Source organism: Budorcas taxicolor, chromosome 18, assembly GCF_023091745.1.
Source record: "Budorcas taxicolor isolate Tak-1 chromosome 18, Takin1.1, whole genome shotgun sequence".
NCBI lineage: Eukaryota > Metazoa > Chordata > Mammalia > Artiodactyla > Bovidae > Budorcas > Budorcas taxicolor.
Window position 1 is genome coordinate 46,210,718 of NC_068927.1, and position 22,033 is coordinate 46,232,750.

A 22,033-nucleotide genomic window follows, 5' to 3' on the forward strand; every position below is an offset into this window, starting at 1 on the left:
GAGAATCAGGTGCATGGACCTCAGCCAGGTCCACTGGCCAGGATTCTCTCCTAGGAGCCCAGGGCCTCGTCAGGTGCTGGCAGAGCTTGCCTTGTTGCTTGCTTTCTCTGGGGTTTCTGAGACTGGCCGGCTCACACCCTCACATATATTTCTTCTCAAGCCAAAGTCACACTGGGGGATGCTGCCGCCTCCTTAGGGTGGCTTCGGCAAGTGTGATTTGCATCATTTAGCTCCCATAGCACTCAGTAACAGATGGCATCTTCCTGGTTCTCCCTCTCAGAAAAGGCCTGTTGATGGAGGTGCCCCAGGTGGGCAGTGGGGACCTGAATGCCAGCGGGAAAGCAGCTCTCAAAGGGGAGCAGTTCAGGCGAAGGCAACAGCATCAGAGATCCTGAGATGTGAGCAGATCCAACATATTCAGGGCGTATGAGAAGCCTCGTGGTTGGGACACCATAAAGAGGTGACAGTGAAGAGGATTGTGTCCAGAGAGGCAGGAGGTCCGGGTCACAGAGTCTTGAGCGCTGTGGTGAGGGGTTTGGATTTTATTTCGGCCACAGTAGGATGCCACTGGAGGGTTTTGCACAGGGGAGTGGTGTGTTCTGATTTGTGCTAGAGGAGGCTCACTCTCTTGCTGTGTGGAGGAAAGTCAGGGCTGAAGCTGGTGTAGGACAGTGAAATGGCGTTAGGACACCTGGAAGGCAGCCCCCGAACTCTTCTCTTCCTACTAAACAGATTCTAGACAGTTAGAAATCTGTGGAGACGCCAGGCCCTGTTGTATTGCTTCCCCTTCCTATTGTGGAGCAGCAAGCCCCAGTGTTAGCCCTGTCAACCTCTAAATATTCTTATGATTACTAAATATTTCTTTGGTGCCAAAAGTTGTGGCCTTTTGTATAAGGCCTGCTTGAAAATTGGAACCCTGTTGTGGAGAAGAGCAGCCTAGACTCACGCAACTTGATTGGTGCCTGCTGCTGCTGCTGCTGCTGCTAAGTCGCTTCAGTCGTGTCCGACTCTGTGCGACCCCATAGATGGCAGCCCATCAGGCTCTCCCGTCCCTGGGATTCTCCAGGCAAGAATACTGGAGTGGGTTGCCATTTCCTTCTCCAATGCGTGAAAGTGAAAAGTGAAAGTGAAGCTGCTCAGTCCTGTCCGACTCCTAGCGACCCCATGGACTGCAGCCTTCCAGGCTCCTCTGTCCATGGGATTTTCCAGGCAAGAGTACTGGAGTGGGTTGCCATTGCCTTCTCCGATTGGTGCCTAGGTGCCTGAAAGAAGACCCGGCTACCATGTCCCTGCTGCAGAGAAGCCTAGATCCCGAGAAGACGCTGGGCCTGGTGGATGTGCTTTACACTGCGGTGCTGGACCTCACCCGCTGGAGGGCAGGGAGGTGGGTGTCCCTGCCGAGGAGCAATGTGACCACTTACAGGGTCATGTGAGCTCATGTCACTCATAGTATGTGAGTAAATAAGGCGAGAAGGGGAACTTTGGGTCAACTTGTTATTTGGAAATAATTTCAAGCTTACAGAAAAGTTGCAGGAATAGAACAGAGAATTGCCCTTTATTTACCCAGACTCCCCAGTTTGTGAACACTTTTGCCTTCATTTGTTGTATCATTTCAGAGTTAAGTCCATCAAAAGGATTTTAACCAAGCTCACATTCTCCCTATGAACTCAGAGCAGAAAGGTGTTTAGAAAATTTACTTATATCTTGCATTAAATTTATTTATATCTGAAAGTGCTGACAGTTGCAAGATTATCTATTTGTGAATAAACTTTAGAACTGGTAGAGATCTTGAACATTTAGCCACAGGCCCTCTGTATGTCTTCATTCCTGAGCACACAGAGGCCCAGAACAGCAAGGTGACCTAACCAGGGTCACTGCAGCCATCACCTGCCCAGCTCCCCACCCCATGCCCTTTCCATCTCTAGGACTTTCTTTCAGTACTGGAAAAAAATATGCAGAAAACTTTGGAAGTAACAGCCCTCTGTTCTTGGCACTGTCTGTGAATTACCTTCAAAGGCAAGCCGGGCTGCCTCGTGTCCCTGGGTCCTGCCCACGCACCCCTCTCTGCTGTGTGGATTAGTCTGTGGACCCTCTGCTGGATCTGCCAGGCTCCCCTGTCATCCAGGCACACAGCCGACCTCTGCCAGATGCACCTCCCACGCTAGACTAGGCGTGCTTTGCTCTCCTGCGTTGCAGTCAGAGGGTTTCACTCAAAAATCCTCATTCCAGAATCCTAATGTAGTTTTCATGGCCCTGTGTTAGACACGGTGAAGGTGAAAGTGAAAGTGTTAGTTGTTCAGTTGGCTATGGTAGATGTTTTATAATAAATACAGATAGTAAGTGCTTAAATTATGTACTCTTAAAACTTTGGGATGTTCATGAAATAAATTAACCCAGTTCCAAACAAAGAGGTCTTTTCATTCTTAAAGTCTTTCTTGAACACCAAAGCAATCCCATTTTATTGTCCAGTTTGTATATTTGTCTTTTTTTAAAAAAATACATTTCCCTTTCAATAGGGAACAAGCTTTACCCTGCATACAGATCCAGCTTCAGAGGGAGATCTGTGATTTTGGAAATCAGGCTGACTTGCCTTCTGGGAATGGGAACAAGTCTTCAGGTGGCCTGCAAAAGACATTCTCCAAGCTGACCTCCCGGTTCACCAAGAAAGCTTCATGTCCCAGCTCAAGCAGCAGCACGAGTTATTCCATTCCAAATACCCCTTCCAAAAACATCTTCATAGCCGGGTGTTCGGAAGAGAAGGCCAAAATGCCCACTAATATGGATTCAAGGCTACAAAGCATTTTGAACATTGGTAATTTCCCTAGGACTGCAGACCCTTCACAGTCAGCTCAGAATTCCAGTAATCACATGGCCAATGGTTTTCTCCTGGAGAGGCGTGACAACTTCCTGCAAGGGGATGATGGCAAGGATGAGAAGGGTATGAATTTGCCAACTGATCAGGAAATGCAGGAGGTGATCGATTTTCTCTCGGGCTTTAACATGGGCCAGTCACACCAGGGCTCCCCGCTGGTGACACGGCGTAACTCTGCTGCCACAGCCATGGTGACTGAGCAGAAGGCAGGAGCCATGCAGCCACAGCAGCCATCACTGCCAGTGCCCCCACCACCGCGGCCACCCCAGGCCGGGGCGCATACACCTCTGACACCCCAGCCGGGCCTGGCACCTCAGCAGCAGTCCCCAAAGCAACCGCAGCCCCAGGTCCAGTACTACCAACACCTGCTGCAACCTGTCGGACCTCAGCAGCCCCTGCCCCAGCCCCGGGCCCCTGGGAAATGGGTACCTGGCTCATCCCAGCAGCCAGCGCAACCCGTCGGAGCTGGTCTGTCTCCCCTTGGCCAGTGGCCTGGCATATCTGATCTCAGTTCTGACTTGTACAGCTTGGGTCTGGTGAGCAGCTGTTTGGATGATGTGATGTCGGAGGTTTTGGGACAAAAGGCACAGGGACCTAGAAATAACACCTGGCCAAACCGTGACCAAAGCGATGGAGTCTTCGGGATGTTGGGAGAGATTCTGCCTTTTGATCCTGCAGGTATGTGAGCCCCCTCCCCACCTTGGAGTTTTAGCTTAAATAGTACCACCAAGGACTTCATAGGGCCCGTCTGCCATGGCCTTCCTCGTGGGAGGCAGTGACTTAATCCCCTTTAAAGACCCTTTCTCACTGTCTGATGGCAAGTATGGGGCAGCTCCAGCAAAGGGAGGAAGCAGTAGTTAGAATGAGTCTGAGAAGGTAAGTGGAACTATTTTCTTACTTTGTAGACGACAGAATTGAGGCTAAGAGAAGCTGAATGACTCAAAGTCCCAGTAGTCAAGAGGGCTCGAATCTGAGCCCTCCCATTCATGGCAGCCAAAATGACTGGCCCTTCGTGGGCTTCTTTTTCCCTGATTACATAACCTGTTCTGCGATTCTCTTTTGCTTAATGTCTAGAACCCCTGAAAGGTGGTAAAGCACCCTTCTACCTTCATAGAATTTGGCTTTTCCTGGCCTCCATTGTGAAAGTTCCCCAGAGTTATCTTAGGAAATTAGAAAAAGAATTTAGAAACAAAACAAAAGTAAACTAGGAGGAGGAGTTAAGGATAAAAGTTGTTCTACACCTGAAACTAAAATGATATTGTAAATTAGCTATACTTCAATTTCAAAAAAGGATAAAAGCCAAAGCTAAATAAGTTTGAAAGAAAAATATAGTAAACATTATAAACAAATCTAAAAGAAGGGTCTTTAGAAAACCGATAAAATAGAGAAGCCAATTTATTATAATTCTGATTAAGACAGAGCAAAGAAAAACAAGATTAGGAAAGAGAAGGATAGCTACAGATATAGGAGAGATTCAGAGAAGGCAGTAGCACCCCACTCCAGTCCTCTTGCCTGGAGAATCCCAGGGATGGAGGAGCCTGGTGGGCTGCAGTCCATGGGGTCGCCGAGAGTCGGGCACGACAGAGCGACTTCACTTTCACTTTTCACTTTCATGCACTGGAGAAGGAAATAGCAGCCCACTCCAGTGTTCTTGCCTGGAGAATCCCAGGGATGGGGGAGCCTGGTGGGCTGCCGTCCATGGGGTCGCACAAGAGTCGGACATGACTGAAGCGACTTAGCAGCAGGATAGGAGAGATGAAAAGAACTTTAAGGGTTTCCCTGGTGGTTCAGTGGTAAAGAATCCACCTGCCAGCGCAGGCAACACAGGTTTAATCCCTGATCTGGGAAAATCCCATGTGCCCCAGAGCAGCTAAGCCTGTGTGCCACACTACTAAGCCTGTGCACCGTAGAACCCGTGCTCTGCATCAAGAGAAGCCACCGCAATGAGAAACCATGCACCACAGCTAGAGGGTAGCCCTTGTCGCAACTAAAGAAAAACGTGCATGGCAACAAAGACCAAATAAATAAACTATTAAAAAAAAACTAATTTAAGACATTATCACATATGATGTGATGACACCACACTAGAAAACTGAATGGAAAATAGAATCTTTTCTCACAAAACATACATGATCAGAATTGCACTGAGTAGTGGAAAACCTACCCAGTCTATTCCAGGAAAAGAGATTGGAAAGGGAGTTACGAAGCCAACATGATTTTACTGTAAAAACGTAACTTTTTATGAATGTAGATAGATGCAAGAATATGTAGCAATATATCAAAGGAGTTACATCTGGTTCACTTTAGTAGTATAAGATAGTTCAGTCTAAGGAACTCAGCTCCTGTACAGTAATCTGTTATTTCACCCAGTAAATGAGAAAAATTCAGCAGAAGATGCCATCAAGACATTTGGTAAAAGACACCAGCAGTTCTTAAGTAAACTCAAAACATGAATAGAAGGAAATGTCTTGAATATGAAAAAGATTATCTGCCAGTAGCAAGTAGTACTTTGTACAGTGAAACAAACTCATTCCAGTTAAATCAAGACCCAAACAGTGTGGCAAATGATACTACCAGTACCATGTGACTTTGTCTTGAACTTTCTGGCAAATGTAGCAAGACAAAAACAAAGGAAATAAGTGGTATAATATGCGTTAGAAAAGAGATTAAAAAAGCACGTCTCTGGGACTTCTTCCCTGGCGACCAGTGGCTAAGACCCCGAGCTCCCAATGCAAGGGGTGCAGGTTTCATCCCTGGTCAGGGAACTAGACCCCCCTGCTGCATGCAAGGTACAAGATAAATAGATACAAATTGATCACTTTTTACTCTCATTTAGCAAATGTTATATGGAAGTGAAAAATAACGACCAGAAGAAATTTCCGACCAAGTGTACCCAGCATTATCTAAAATTAAAGGAAAGGAATTTTTCCTTATGTCTTCTCAGAATTCCTCATACTGCTGGTGTGTGCTCTTTTGTTCTTGCTCCCCTTGTGTGGGTGGATGTGGGGCCCCTACCTTGGGGAAGGTCTAATGGTTCCACGCTGCTATGGAAGACCAAGCTCCTCTAGCCACCACCAGTGGGGGCTGGTGTGGTACATTCTTCAATCGCTGAGAAACAGTGTGTACATTTTTTGACAGTCCTATAATTAAATCCAGAGTATTAATGGTGTTTGGCAGAACTTTATCATCTTTAATCTTTTCTGGGGCCTGAACAGCCTGTATGTCATTAACCTAGGACTCCTACTAGCTTTTCCTTCTGGATATCCCTTTCTTACCTTCAAGTCCTTCATGTAGCTTCCTGCAGATGCCACCCCATCAGCATAAGGTCTACGTGGCTCTTAAATAGATGGGGAAACAGTGGAAACAGTGTCAGACTTTATTTTTTTGGGCTCCAGAATCACTGCAGATGGTGACTGCAGCCATGAAATTAAAAGACGCTTACTCCTTGGAAGAAAAGTTATGACAAACCTAGATAGCATATTCAAAAGCAGAGACATTACTTTGCTAACAAAGGTCTGTCTAGTCAAGGCTATGGTTTTTCCAGTGGTCATGTATGGATGTGAGAGTTGGACTGTGAAGAAAGCTGAGCACCAAAGAATTGATGCTTTTGAACTGTGGTGTTGGAGAAGACTCTTGAGAGTCCCTTGGACTGCAAGGAGATCCAGCCAGTCCATTCTGAAGGAGATCAGCCCTGGGATTTCTTTGGAGGGGATGATGCTAAAGCTGAAAGTCCAGTACTTTGGCCACCTCATGCGAAGAGTTGACTCATTGGAAAAGACTGATGCTGGGAGGGATTGGGGGCAGGAGGAGAAGGGGACGACAGAGGATGAGATGGCTGGATGGCATCACTGACTCGATGGAAGCGAGTCTGAGTGAACTCCGGGGGTTGGGGATGGACAGGGAGGCCTGGCGTGCTGCGATTCATGGGGTCGCAAAGAGTCGGACACGACTGAGCGACTGAACTGAACTGAACTGAACTGAAGGGCATTCTGGAAGGATGAATTCCAGAAGGCGCCTTTTCAGGCAGGGGCAGCTAGAACCGAGTGCGGCCTCTGCACAGGCGCACGCAGCCCCTGCGCGCCCTCTTGTGGCCATCTTTGTGCAGTGCACACATGGCAGCTCCCAGAGAGAGCAATCTAAGGATTGAGCCCTGGTATCTTTCCCACCTTGAAGCTAGAAAGTATTCACTCATGAGTCATATTCAGTTTGTGACCTACAGACATTTTCATACTGTGTCTTTTTGTGTGACTTTCTCTAAATGGCTTCTTTGCTGTTTTTCTTCCACTGGTACTGGCCTGCACATCCTTACTCAGTTCTGTCCAGTATGTTTCCATCCACTTCTTCATACTTTCATAAATTTCACCCTACTCACTATCACTCTTACGATCTTCAGGCTGAATTAGCAGGTCTGCCTTCAGTATCCAGGAGAATATTGGATCAGACTTGAGCCCAAGGGGGAAGACCAGGTATTCTCTATCTGGCTGACCCTAATGCTTTGATAACTTTCAGGTTATCTCTTAGTTGAAGTCATCATCTGATCCTCTTAGTTGTTAAGTATGTAGCTCCAGACATTGGAAATGTTTAAAGTAACTAGTATTTGTCTTTCACATTTAGCCTTGGCTGCAGCAGACCTTTTTATTCTCTGTCTTTGTGCACATTCAGCTTGCCCTGCCCTAGGCAAACCCCTTCTCACAGTCCCTGTGCACACACCATTCCCCATCTTCAGACCTGTGTGCTAAAAGCCCCACCTCACCACAGTAGGCTTCTGAGCAAATTCTATAGCCCACTCTAGGCCGCACGCCTGGCAGCCCCTCACCACTCGTCACTGTGTTTGTCAACAGGACACCCTCAGAAGGTAGGGAAGAAACAAAGAGGCCAGTTTGGCCCCCAACCCTGTTTATTACTCTGTCTTAACACAGTGGGTTCAGATCCCGAGTTTGTGCGCTATGTGGCAGGAGTGAGCCAAGCAATGCAGCAGAAACGGCAAGTCCAACATGGTCGCCGCCCAGGCAACCCTCGGGGCCACTGGTCACCCATGGATGATGCCCATCGGACCTGGCCCTTCCCAGAGTTCTTTGCAGAAGGGTGAGTGCTGGGTGTGTGGGTGGGAAGCTGAGTTTGGCATCTGGGCGTTCTGCAGGGGACCTTGGTGTATACTCTTATCAGGCCATTCATTTCTAGGCCCCCATGTGAGAGAATGGCACATGGTCAGATCTTAGGAGTCAGAGTTTCGTGACTGACTAGAATGCCACGTGGCATGTGGTGTCCCTGTACATACACCATTGATATGAATTGATGATTTCTGAGACAGGCTCTTCTGCCCTGGACAAAGATCTTCTTTGGTCGTGTTTAGGACATAATTGCCTATTCAACACAGCCTTTAGCTGAAATGAGCATGGTGATGAAACCTGTGTCATTTATGGAATGTGATCTTTATAGCCTACAAAAAAAAGGCAAAGGTGTACAGTTTATGGATTTTCATCATAAAGACCTTTGGGGGAGTGATTTTTTTTTAACACCTCTTATTGCTCCCTGATTAATAACTCCGCACAGCTAAAGACCATCTCAGCTTTTTGTTTGCTCAGACATGAATTGCATATATACACCACAGCTTCTGAGGCATTTTTAGAGGAAGGAGAGAGACAAGGGACCACTATTGGGTTGTGAGATAAGAGCAAGGAAAAGACTGTTCCCTGAGGGCTGGGGTGGGGGTGGAGGTGGGCCTGGCCTCGGGCTGTCTAGCTGGGGTCCAGGCTTGCTGCCTGAGGCCTGGTACCAGCTTCTCTCTTTGGCTTTCAGGGATGGCCTGCACAGCGGCTGGGCGGGGGCTCAGGGAGACTCAGCCAGCTCGAGTGATGAGACATCCTCTGCCAACGGAGATAGCTTGTTCTCCATGTTTTCAGGGCCTGACCTCGTTGCTGCTGTCAAGCAGAGAAGGTATGAAGAAATCTTTAAACCAAAGAACAGAGGGTGCATGAATGTGATCCACAGCTTAGTCTTCTACAAAGCTCAGTAGCCCCATTGTTTCCAGGTACCCACGTTGAGAGAGGGAGAGGACCTCTTCCAGTACTGTCTTGCTGAAGCTTGGGTGGTGATGTAAAGTTGGGCTGAGTTTTTACTGGGAGAACAGTCTCATGCTCATGGTAGCCCAAAACACCCGTATGACAGGCTAAGAAGTATTACAGAGAGCAGGGTCTGCTGAGGCTGGTCTGCACCTTGTAGGGGACAGGGCTTTCTGTGGGAGGAGCAGGGCCAGGACAGCCAAGTTCTGATCAACTCACCAACAGGCTTTGCAACCCCAGACATGGGCCTGGCCCCCTCTTACCCTCAGTTTCTTCATCAAAGGTGGAACTGGATAAAAATAACCTCTGAATGGTATTTCAAAGTTGGAAAAGCAGTTACAGAGTATGTTTGGAGCTGAAGTTTTCAAGTGTAACTGTTAGTTGCTCAGTTGTGTCTAACTCTTTGCAACCCCCATGGACTGAAGCTCTTTAGGCTCCTCTGTCCATGGAATTCTCCAGGCAAGAATACTGGAGTGGGTTGCCATTCCCTTCTCCAGGGGATCTTCCTGCCCCAGGGATCAAACCCAGTTCTGCATTGCAGGCAGATTCTCTACCATCTGAGCCACCAAAGGCATTATAAGTTTTCAAAAGTAGTCACAAAAATGAAAACGGACCCTGAAATAAGAGAAGAATTTGTTTAGAAAGAAATGGAGAGACTGTTGTGGGTGTGAGGAAGCAGAGGCCTGCCAGGTAAAAAGGACATGAGCAGGAATAGAAAGCACATGGGGTCACCTGGGCGTCAGAAGTCATGGCCTCGTGTGATGGGACCAGGGTCCGTCGGATAAGAGTGGGGAGCAGGTAGATGAAGATGGAAGGGCACCTGAGTCACGCAGACTCGGATGCACAGAGGAGTCACTGTGGTGTTGGCAGTGATTGCTGACCCAGGCTGGGGCGCATTCTCATGCCTGGCCCTGGGCTTGGCATTCACATGCGTTTCCTCACTTAATTATCGCAAACACTGTGTGTGTTTACTAGGGCTATCATATCAAAGAACAACAGACTAGGGAAGTATTTAACAGCAAGGATTTTTCTCCTAGTTCTGGAGGCCAGAGCCTGAGATCAAGGTGTCAGCAAGGTTGCTCTCTTCTGAGGCCTGTCTCCTTGCCTTGCAGCTGGCCCTCTTTCCCCTGTGTCTTACGTGGTCTTCTCTCTGTGCACCTCTGTCCGGATCTTCTTTTCTTATAAGGACAGCAGTCATGTTGGATTGGAACCCACCCTAATGACTTCATTTTAACTTAGTTGTTTAAACAACGTATCTCTAAATGCAGTCACACGCTGAGGTACTGGGAGTTGGGGCTTTCACATATGAATTTGGGTGGGGGAGGGACACCTTCATTTATTCTGTAGCTCCTGTTATGTACCAGGCTCTGGTGATAGAGCAGCAAATAAATCAAAGTCCCCTTCTTCGTGAAACTGATATTCTACTGAAGGAAGGCCGATAAAAAAATCCAGTATGTTGGTTTGGATTAGGTTCTATAAAGAAAAATAAAGCGGGGTCTGAGGGCAGAGAATGCAGGGGACAGGTGGATTTCCTGTGTTCCAAATGAGAGTCAGGGAGGCTTCTGATGAGCAGAAAGCTGAATAAAATGATGGAGGAAGTGGCAGTGGGGTATGTGGGAGAGAGAAGAATCAAGGGTGAGATGCAGGGTTTTGGCCTGAGCCTCTGTGTGAAAGGGGGGTGTCATGGACCCTGATGTGGAGGCTGTGGGAGGAGTGGGAGCCTTGAGGAGAAGTGCAGACTGGAAATCAGAGAGGCTGGCTAGAGGTCCAGCTAGTCAGTTCAGCAAAGGCTGCTGCTGTGCACCGGAGCGCTGATAGACTGATTTACCTGGCTGGCTGCTGCTGCGTCTGCTTTTTTCCTTCCACTTAATAACACATTTTTTCACGTTAGTGGTAACTAACAGCTGTTTTTTTTTTTTTTTTTAAGTCATCTGTCTCCAGTGCATGGTAGTCAGTCAGTCTGTATCTATTGACTAACTTAACAAAAGGCTGCAGCTGGCGGACTCAGCAGCTGAAGTGGCTGGTGCCAGTCCTCATGCCCGCCACCCCCCACCCCCAGCCCAGCCCTGTCATGGCCTCCAGAAGGGTACCACACCATGGAGACCCACCTTTGCCCCCTGCACACAGTGGGCCCAGGGCCTCCCCACCCAGAACCAGGGCCTAGAGACGCCCACAGCAAGCAGCTAGGTGTGCCCTGGAGGGGGCCGGGTGGCAGGCAGCTGCGGCCTGAGCTCTGGGCTCTTTCAGGAAGCACAGCAGTGGTGACCAGGAGACCAGCACGCCGCCCTCAGCGCCTCTTCTCACCGCAGCGGAGGACGTGAACCAGGTACGTGGGCCCTGCTCTGGCCACACAGGGCTGGCTTCATGGGTACGGACCATGGACAAGGTTCCAAACCCTTAAGTTTTAAGAGTTGTGTGGGGTTCTTTGTGGTGAACAACTCTTCCTGTGGTTTTTGTCTAAATGATCAGCCATCTCAGCAGACTCAAGAGTCACGTGCAGAGGCAGTTCTGGGCTGTGCTGTCCAGAATGATGGCCATTAGCCCATGTGGCTGCTTAAGTTGAAATTACCTAAGTGTAAAGATTGAGTTCCTGAGTTGCGCCAGCCACGTGTGGTGAGCAGCTGCTGTACTGGGTGGCGTGGATGGAGCGCGCCTGTGGTTGCGCACTCCACTGGGCGGCGCTGCTCTAGGACTTTGGGAAGGGCTGGGGCTCACACCCTGTTTCCTTGGTGGGAATAAGGACCGGAGACTGGGGGAGGTGGGAAAGGAGGATCAGTTGCCAGAAATGCCACTAAGAATCGTCTTCTGTCTCTCAGGATAACAAAACCAAAACGTGGCCGCCCAAAGCCCCCTGGCAGCACCCTTCCCCGCTGCCCAGCACCCTGCCTGGCCCAAGCACACCACTCTATGCAGTCGCCAGCCCCGGCAGCCAGTGGAGCGACCCCATGCAGATGCTGCAGTCCCCGGTGTGGGCCGCCACCAGTGACTGCAGTGCCGCCTCCTTCGCCTACGTGCAGCCCCCGCCGCAGCCCCCACCCCCACCAGCACACAAGGCAGCCCCCAAGGGCTTCAAGGCCTTCCCTGGGAAGGCTGAGCGCAGACCGGCCTACTTGCCCCAGTACTGACCCCGGGCCTGCCTGCCTGCCCGCCCAGAGCTTTTGGGGCCAGGGGCTCCAGCCCAGGGCTGACTGGCTGGCAACAGCCCCCCAGAGGACCAGTGTACCCCTGTCCCAGGCAGGGATCCTTGGGGATGGAGGTGGTTGGCAGCTCCAAGCCTTTAAGGCCTGGCTTCTCAAAACTCTGGAGGCATCAGACACCTGGAGGGCCAGATGAAGATGGAGTTTTCTGACTCTCCTCAGGGAGATGCCAGGGGATGTTTGAGTTTAATAAGCACCTCTGGTGATTCTGATGCAGGTGGGCCACTGGCCACACTTTGAGAAACACAGCTCTCAAGTTTGTAGACCCCACTGTGTGTGTTGGGAAGGCGTTGGGGCTGAAGGCTGAGAGCAAAACTGACCATTCTTCTGAAACCTTCCCTTTCCCTCCTTAACACGTTGAGTGATGACCACACCAATCACTGTATTTTATAGCTATTTTTCATATAGGTTTTTAGTTAAAATATCTCCTGCCTAAAATGCATTGAATATTTTAAGATAACAAATAGAGTGGCTGGAGGTTTTTCAACACTATATTTAAGCTTCTATGAACTGGGCAAAGGATAGCATATTTGTGATGAGAAGCAATCACCTGGGTTTTCTGTAGATGGACAGCCCCTCGCCACCCCCAGCAGCACCCAAGGGGTGTGACCTTTACGGGATTTACAGAAGCAGGATCATAGCACTGATGGTGCGTGGAGATGAGCCTGCTGGCTGCTGCCTGTGTGCGGGATAAAGCTACACCTTCTGCCCTCACATCTTTCTACACACGGCCAGAGGCTTCGACACAGTTTCCTAGCGTGGGGGTGTGGTCAGGGGGCTGCAAAGAGACACTTGAAATTGCAGTAACATTGTGAGCTGGCTCAAGACAAACCAATTAAGATGTAGATAGGAATTAATTTAAAAGTTTTTCTTTAAAGAAAAAAATAAACCACCTCATTTTCAGTTAACATGTGCTGTTAAATAGATAACATCCTGTGGATTTAGGGATATTTTTCCAGCCAGAATGGATCCAGAAGAATTGAATGGTGCTTAAATTGAGAAATAATAAATATATCTATATAGACTAGACATATCCCACTGTATATTAATTGAGGTTACAGAAGTTCTTTATATAAAACTTATTTAAATTTTTCATATTTCATCTTTGAAAAAGTCTAATTGAGAAAAATCCATAATATTTTCTGGTATGAAAGTTTGACAGTATTAATATTTTTTTTTATATTTTCTTAAATCATTAAACCATTTTAATATATGTTAACTACTAATAAATGGTTTATTCTTTCTAACTCCATATAAGCTTTTCCAGCAAAGATTGTAATAACACAGTTATGTTCTCATTTTTCTATGAATATAAGTAAATTTATATTTAAAAATACCAAAAAGAATATATATATATATATATGATGTATGTAGACACACTAATTATAGAGGACCCTTAGGGTGTCTGAGCCCAGCCATCTGAATCTTTAGTACTGTGGTGCCAGGCTGTCTCCAGGCCTCGGGTGTTGTCTTTTGTGCTGAGTGGGGATGTCAGTGCTGCCTGTAGTCATGATCCTTTCACCGTGGGTTCTGAACATTCACCTCACCATGTTTACAGAGAACTGTTTTGTACATAGACTTTTCAGGCACGTGCTCTGCACCGACACTGCGTGGCTCTTGTCCGTGTTAGCTGTCACTGTGTGTGCGCTAACGTCTGTTGAAGTTATCTGTGGCTGTTTCCTTGTGAGATAGTTTTCTCCTCTCCTTCAGTAATGTGTCTCCAGTACCCCGTGTTTCGAGTTCTATTGTCCTGAAGTACCCTTGTTTTAATAGTGCCTCCCCAGAGACCTCGCCCTGGACAGAGGTCAGTCCTGTGTGCTCCAGCGCAGGTGACATCCACATTGCTAACTGCCACTTTCCAGTCTCTCTTTCTCGATTAAGGAAGACATTTTGTAATTGCGTCTCCATGGGCTGTGAGACTGTGTGAAGCTGTTTGTGTAGTCTCCTTGTGGGTGCTGTGTTCTCAGCACCGCCTTGCTTTGAACACTGGTAATTCCAGGTGCTGCGCTCGGCAGAGGGGTCTCGCCAAAGCGCATGTGTGTGCGTGTGTGAGTGTGTGTGTCTTTTGTGTGGCCAGGCGTGGCTGCCTTGCTCGTGTGACTAGTTACAACGCTTCCAAACTGGAACTCTACATTTTGTATCTTACTTTTAAAGCTCCTATAAGTAAAATAACTATTGGCTTTATTAAAATATACCTTTAATAATTTTTGGATCTCTGTCTAGAATGAACTGCAGCAGATAATCATGCCAGAAGCCCTGTCTGATTCATTACTTTGAAAAGCTGCACACGAATAGGTTTTCAGGTCAGCCTGTCCTCTGATTCTGAGCCCTTGCAAGGGCTTGTAATACCTTGTAATACCTCTGGGGGTATTAGGGTAAGCCGGGGCAGGGGGGTGCTGGCGCACAGAAAGTGGGACAGCCTACCACATCTCTCCTGTTGGCTTCCCTGAGGCCAAGCTGAAAGGGCCTCTGTGTGGTCAGAGCCACTGTTGTGGTGAAGAATGCAGACTCTCCTTGGGTTGTGGTCTGCCAACACACACATTCCACCAAGTGTGGGCACTTGTGAGCTGCCCAGCCAGCCTTTCCAAGAGGCAGACCCAGGCAGGAGGTCTCCCCTAACTCCGCCAGACACCCGCCATGTGGCAGACCCTCCCTCACAGGGACAAGAAGGACTCGTTGCACTGGGTGGAGCCATCCTGCTGCGGAGAAGGGAAGGCTGTACAGTGGGAACCACCGAAGGAGCGGGGGCTACAGGGGAGCCTCAGCTCATCGTCACTTACAGCAAGACAGCATTTGGTTGGGACTTCTCCATGAACTTAAGAAAATGGGGTAAATGAGTGTGAATATATAACCTACCAGTACAAGTACCACTCTGGCTTCTTTCTGCGGAAACTCCCAGAAGCTGAGCACGGGCACATTAAATTCACCTCAGGACAAGGTTGCTTAGTAGCAGCCATGCTGTATGAGTATTGCTAAGGAAGACACTGAAAGTTCATATTAAAATGCTAGCCAGAACATTTTATAAATGTTAAACGTAACATTTATAAATGTAAATGGTTATAAATGTAACCATTTATAAATTGCATAAAATGTGAACACACTTTATTCATATGTGTTCCTATTTAACATTGATACCCAGTGCTGTTCTCCAGGCAAGAATACTGGATGGGGTTGCTGTGCCCTCCTCCAGGGGATCTTCCTGACCCAGGAATTGAATCTGAGTCTCTTACATCTCCCGCATTGGCAGCTGGGTTCTTTACCACTAGCACCACCTGGGAAGCCCATATTCTTGCCTGGAGAATCCCATAGACAGAGAAGCCTGGAGGTCTACAGAGAGTCGCAGAGTCAGACACAACTGAAGTGACTTAGCACACACGCACTCACACACATGGTCCTGTTCACTGAGTTCTAATTGACAACAGTGGTGGAGACAGGAGTCCTGTAAACCCAGCTCCGTCCTGAATGGGTGGGGATGGAAGCAGACAGATGTTCACCAGAGCCTCAAGATGGTCCCTGGGGGCTTTGGCTCAGCTGAGAAATGGAGGACACACAGGCAGGTCCTTATGAGGCTGGTGACCCTCCTTTTCCATCTGGGGTTCCTGGGAGAGTGGGCATCCAGCTCTGGGAGTGTAGCTGAAACTCTGCATCCCAGCCATGGTTCTGGGAAAGGACGGCCCACTGTGTGACCCTTCTCGTGATCTGCTTCCTGATGTGGATTCAAGAATAAACCCTGCCAAAGGTCAGCTCCTTGATTCCCAAAAAGACATGTATGTGGACAAGTGACTGTCAGGGTGTCAACCACATGTGCCCAGGAGTCTGAGGAACCTCTGGGGCCAGGCTCTTGGAAGTAACACAAACAGATGGCCTTAGGATCCACAGGGGTTGGCTGGCTGGGCCCAGGCCTCTGCTTGTCTGTGAGGGGTCTTGTATGTGGGCCTAGGTGAGGAGGAAGGATTGTTTCCCGAGTGTCATGTTCATTTCAACATTTACTATTGTCACGCTCCTTGCTAGGATAGGAGCCAGGCTGCATAGAAAATGAAGTCTCTGCCCATAAACTCCAGAGAAGGCAATGGCACCCCACTCCAGTACTCTTGCCTGGAAAATCCCACAGACGGAGGAACCTGGTAGGCTGCAGTCCATGGGGTTGGCAAGAGTCAGACACAACTGAGCGACTTCACTTTCACGTTTCACTTTCATGCATTGGAGAAGGAAATGGCAACCCACTCCAGTGTTCTTGCCTGGAGAATCCCAGGGACGGGGGCGCCTGGTGGGCTGCCATCTATGGGGTCGCACGTAGTTGGACATGACTGAAGCGACTTAGCAGCAGCAGCAGCAGCCAGTGTTCTTGCCTGGAGAATCCCAGGGACGGGGGAGCCTGGTGGGCTGCTGTCTCTGGGGTCGCACAGAGTCGGACACAACTGAAGTGACTTAGCAGCAGCAGCCCATAAGTCTTTTAGGGAAGACAACTCCCTCTTTCCCATTCTTGGTAAGAGATACATATTCAAGCACTCTGCTCAGGCAGAAATCCTAGAAGACATTTTTGATCTTTTTTACTCTCTTTCACTTAATTAGCAAGTCCTACAAGCGCTACTGTGGTCTTCCCTGGTAGTTCAGCCCGTAAAGAGTTCGCCTGCAATGCAGGAGACTACAGTTCGATTCCTGGGTCGGGAAATTCCCCTGGAAAGGGAAATGCTATCCACTCCAGTATTCTCCACTCCAGTATTCTCGGGCTTCCCTGGTGGCTTAGACAGTAAAGAAACCGCCTGCAATGCAGGAGACCCCCGTTCAATTCCTGGATAGGGCAGATTCCCCTGGAGGAGGGCATGGCAACCCACTCCAGTATTCTTGCCTGGAGAATCCCATGGACAGAAGAGCCTGGAGGGCTACAATCTATAGGGTCACAGAGTCGGACACGACTGAGCGACTAAGCACAGCACAGCACAAGTGCTTCTGCAAGCCTATTTCAAATCCACCAAGTTCTTACATCTCCACTGCCATCAACCTGGTCCTCCCCATCTCCTGCCTTTCCTTCTCAGGCCTAACGTCTTCTGGACACCCCTGCTACCTCGAGGAAGCCTACCTACGGTGCCCACGTGCCTGGGCCTTGACATCAGTTCTGTCCGGCCAGAGCTCAGCCTCTGCCCGGCCTTGTTTAGTACTCCGCCATAATGTGTGTTTGCACATGTCCCTCTGGCCAGAATCAGAGCCTCAGTAGAGCAAGGAGTAAGTCTTGTTCATGGCCACAAGTGCAGGGCGCAGAATACCGCGAAGTAACTCCAGATAATACAAACGAAATGAGGTGCCGCTAAGGCCAGAGGCAAATTCTAATACACAAAATTTTAAAACCAAAACACAGAACTAGACTTGAATCGGTTTTCACATCGGGCTAAAAGAATACACAATGACCAGGGTTTGTACTAGAGCCGCAAGGAAGGGCTGTTTAGCTCTTTACCAAGTACAGAGTTTTCTCTTAGAGTGAAAACCTACGCCCATGTGCGGAGAGGAAATATTTTTTAAAGACGTAACTGGATTCACCAGGAAAATCTGGCGACACCCCAAAGCGACAGAACTCAGCTGAGCAGGCAAAGCACCGCGAGCACGGAACACGAGCTCCAAGCCTCCTGGGGGCGCTGACTCAGCCGTCCGGGTTTCTCTTAGCTTGCGCACGCGCAGTCTGCCCCGACCCGGAGTCTGCGCACTTTCGCGCACATGTCCATCCCAGACGTGCGGGCATAGGCGTCTGCAAGTTCGCTGGTCAGGAGCCGGCGGCTGTCTGAGCGCGGGGACATGCGCACACGTGCACCCCCGGACGTGCGAGCCCACACGCAGACGCGTGCGCACCCCCGCCCGCTCGCTACCTGCGCTGGTCCCGCCTTCCCTGTGCTTAGACGCGTGCGCACCGCCCCTCTGGAGAGCGTGGAGGGTGCCAGGGGATTCGCGGAGTTCCGGAGAACCGCGACTCCTCACCCTTTCCAGGTCACCGTGACTCAGCATCCTCGGTGGGTGCGCCGCCTCGGAGCAACTCCCGAAAATCCATCGGCGTGTATCGCCCCACACCCGACCTCCTTCACACTCGAGCCCCAGAACTGCTGCTACCCTGTCCCGGAACCTCCCTTTGTGCTTGTCCTGGTGATCTGGTCTCCATGCCCTGCCTGACTCCTGTCCAACGGCCCTGAATTGAGGCCTGACTTAGGTCCACCCTTCAATCCACCCCTCTCTCTCGGTTCATAGCATTTTGCCGAGGGCACTTGAAAGTGCCTGGCACTGGAGCGGTCTATTGAACTTTGAGAGCCAGGTTTTCTTTGGATGGTGGTTGTCAGCCCCGGGTCTGGATGCATAGAACCCTCTGAGAGAGCCACTTCTGAACACTGGTACTGTGCGGTTTACAGGCAGGGCTTGGCTCAGCATGCGGAGACGATTGTGGGGATGGTGATAGGAAACAGGTTTAACTTTTATCTGTATATGGTTTAGTCACTAAGTCGTGTCCGACTCTTACTCCATGGGCTGTAGTCCACCAGGCTTCTCCGTCCATGGGATTCTGCAGGCAAGAATACTGGAGTGGGTTGCCTATTTCCTTCTCCGGGGGATCTTCCCGACCCAGGAATCAAACCCAGGTCTTCAGCATTGCAGGCAGATTCTTTGCCGACTGAGTTATGAGGGAAGCCACTTTATCAATATAAATATAAAATTACCTTACTATTTTTCCAAACTGCAGACCTCACCCTACTCCCCAAGGTTTGATTAGAGAGGCTACCTCCACACCCCAGTGTCTGATCGTTGCCCCCTCCCCCGCACTCCCCCCACCCCCCACCCACACACTGCACCTTTCCTGGTAAGAATCTCCCTACTGCCCTACTCAGATGCTCAGATCCCATCCACGGGGAGCAGTGTTGATCCAGTGGTTGTATTCTCCTACCTCTCTGCCTTTGCCTATGCTGCTGTCCTTGCCTTTGGAAATGTCATTCTTGGCCATTTCCTCTTGTAAAATTCTACCCTGTCAATCAGATTTACAGGCTTAATTGATGTGCAAATAGAAGGTGGGGGAGGGGTGATGGAGAGGGCCTGTAAGAATTGCCTGCTTCTTCTCCTTCCCGGTACCCTTTTCCCAAGGCTGAAGAGTCAGGAAGTGGCCCAGGACAGGGCCAAGGCAGGGTTGTGATTAAGAACAGGGTTCAAGACTGGGGCAACCTTGAACTGCTTCTCTTCTTGGTTTAGCAGAATGGCTATTTTCAGATTTCTTAGCTTGTCTGTTATGCGGAGAGGATAAGGGATATCACTAATGGGGTGCTATGAGGGGTATGTGGCAGAGAATTTAGCGCAGAGCTCTGCATGCGGTAAACTAGCAGGAGTAGGAAAGTACCCATACTTTCCTGCTAATATAGAAAATCCACGTAACTGGAACTTCAACGTACAATGTTAGAATATTATGGGGAGATCTGAGAATAGGTGGGAAATCTAGAATAATTGAAGCTGCTGGGAATCACAGAGGCCAAACTGCTGGAGGTGTACATTATAGAATGTTAAAAAGAAGATGAAACCTCTAAAAAGGTAATCATTGGAGGCCTTGCCTCCTTCCTCTTAGGACCTAAGCTGCTCCTGTGGGTTTCAGGTGAATGGAAGTGGACATTGGGGAGGATAGTGTGGCAGGGGGCAGGTGAACACCCATAAAATCTTTGGAAAGATTGGGAGTTGTAAATGACAGCTTAGCTTAGAACAACATCAAGATGAGGGGAAATCAGTGGTTCATGCTGCAGCTGCAGACCAAGGTGGCCTGGCCCCAGGAACTTGGGTGATGGGGTTCACTCTGCCATCTCTCTGGAGGTCCTTCTCTTCATGGTCTGTCCTTTCTGACAGGCAGCTTAACACTACAAAAAAAAACTTGAGTTTTTCCTACTGGCTTTGGGTCCCTGTTTGGCTGTCTTGGGCTTCCCTGGTGGCTCAGATGGTAAAGAATCTGCCTGCAATGTGGGAGACCCAGGTTCAATCCCTGGGTTAAGAAGATCCCCTGGAGAAGGGAATGGCTACCCACTCCAGTATTCTCACCTGGAGAATTCCATGGACAGGGGAGCCTGGTGGGCTACAGTCCACAGAATTGCAGACAGCTGGACACGACTGAGTGACTTTCACTTCTGACTACTTAGGTCATGTGTTCATCTCTGATTCAGTCAAGGAGGCAGAGGAAGAAACCCAAGGGTGAGAGGTAGTGGCTTTGGATCAAGACAACAGATAAACAGACGTCTACTGTGATCACTGAAAAGAGCCTGCTTGAGAAAAAGGGAGGCAGTGGCTCCTACTGTCGAGAGTCATCAAAGGAATCATAGAGCAAGTGGATGATATGGGTAATAGCTACTGAAACTGGCCTTCCTGTTGGATGGAGTTCGGTTCTGAAACACAGAATTGAGGGTTGAGAGTGCTGTTCTGTGCAGATAGCTGGTTGGATGGGAACTCTGATTGGAGGGTTTCTCAGAAACTAGTGGAACAGATGCTGTTCAGCACTGTCAGGGTTCTGCTGGATATGGGAAGCCCATTTAAACCTCAGAGTTGACAGATGACCCAAAACTCTGGACAAATAAGGGCCATGTGGCAGGGCTGTTCCCTGCAAAGTCCTGTGACCATCTCTTCAATCTCTGACCCCTCTCTCTTTTCCTTATCTTTAGGAACTCAAATAATTCTGGGCAGACAGAGAAAGGCCAGAAGTGGCAGTGACAGCATGGTACTGGGAGGTAGGTCAGAGGAAGATCTACGCCTAGGACTGTAGCAGGACAGGGCACACTCCTGGATGGATGGTGTTTCTGGGGGAACTGGCTGATGGAGAAGCTCAATTTGAGTGCACAGTCCTTGGGCCTCTTCTCTCTGACTACATTTACTCCGTCTTACCCACACTCTCCTCTAGGCTCATGACTTCAAATGCTGTCTATTCACTCATGACTCCCAAGTTTTTCCTCTTGCCTGAACCATCCCTCCTCATACTCCAGACATGAGCACCCAACTCAACACCTCCACTTAGATGTCTAATAGGTTTTGAAAACTTGTCAAAAATAAGGTAATGATCTTCCCTGTAAAACTGGCATTTCTCCAAGATGCAATGGCAATTCCATTTTTCCAGGAATTCGGCTAAAAAACCAGATGTTATCATTGACTGTTCTTTTTCTTTCTCTTACTTCTTCACTCATATATATAGATCACCAGGCCCAACTCCTCCTACCTTGACACCTTCATTCCTGGTCTGCATTCTTGCTGTAGCATCCTGTCTGTTGTCCTTACTTTCATGCCTACTGAATTGTTGGTCTGATCCTTTGGTAAACATGTCAGATGGTGCCCCCCCCCCTCCTTTGTTTAAACCTTTAAATGGTTTCCCATCTCTGTGGGAATAAAACTCAAAGCTCTCACAATGACTTCTTGCCTTCCTTCCCTCTCTGACCTCATCCTTTCACTCTCCCCTCATTCACGCCGCTCCAGCCACACTCACCTTTTGCTGTTGCTAAAATATCAGCGTGCTTTCCTCAGGAGTTTTGCAGCTGCTCTTCCCTTTGCCTGAACACTTCTCCCCCAGATATCCAAGTGGCTTGCTTTCTCACCTTCAGGCTTTTGCTCAAATGTCACCTCCTTAGTGAGTTTTGCCTTGACCATTCTGTTCAGAATTGCATCTTCTATCTCCAGCACTCTTTTCAGTTTTCCTTTCCTCAGTAGCACTTACCAGCATCTGATAAGCCATATATTTTACTTGTCACCTAAGCATCCTGAACACCTGGAACACTGCCTGTAACACAGGTGTTGGAGGGAGTTAAGTGAATGAATGAATGAACGAATGAAGCAGGCAGGAGCTCGGGCTCTGTTCCCCAATCAATTCCAGGCAAAGGCTGGTGGAGTAGCAGCAGTCCAAGTGGCTGCCAGTTAGCAAG

At 49.0% G+C, this 22,033-nt stretch overlaps 1 protein-coding gene across 1 annotated transcript in view; it reads left to right on the top strand.

Annotated features, from left to right (window-relative positions):
• Positions 1-13,176, top strand: part of GARRE1 (granule associated Rac and RHOG effector 1) — a 50,803-nt gene extending 37,627 nt beyond the window's left edge. Inside the window, exons 8-13 of the mRNA XM_052655591.1 lie at positions 1,259-1,384; positions 2,517-3,550; positions 7,792-7,957; positions 8,672-8,809; positions 11,182-11,260; positions 11,751-13,176. Of these exons, the coding sequence (XP_052511551.1) occupies positions 1,259-1,384; positions 2,517-3,550; positions 7,792-7,957; positions 8,672-8,809; positions 11,182-11,260; positions 11,751-12,059 (1,852 nt within the window). The 3' untranslated portion in view covers positions 12,060-13,176. The remainder of the gene's footprint in view (positions 1-1,258; positions 1,385-2,516; positions 3,551-7,791; positions 7,958-8,671; positions 8,810-11,181; positions 11,261-11,750) is intronic.
• Positions 13,177-22,033: the final 8,857 nt, after the last annotated feature.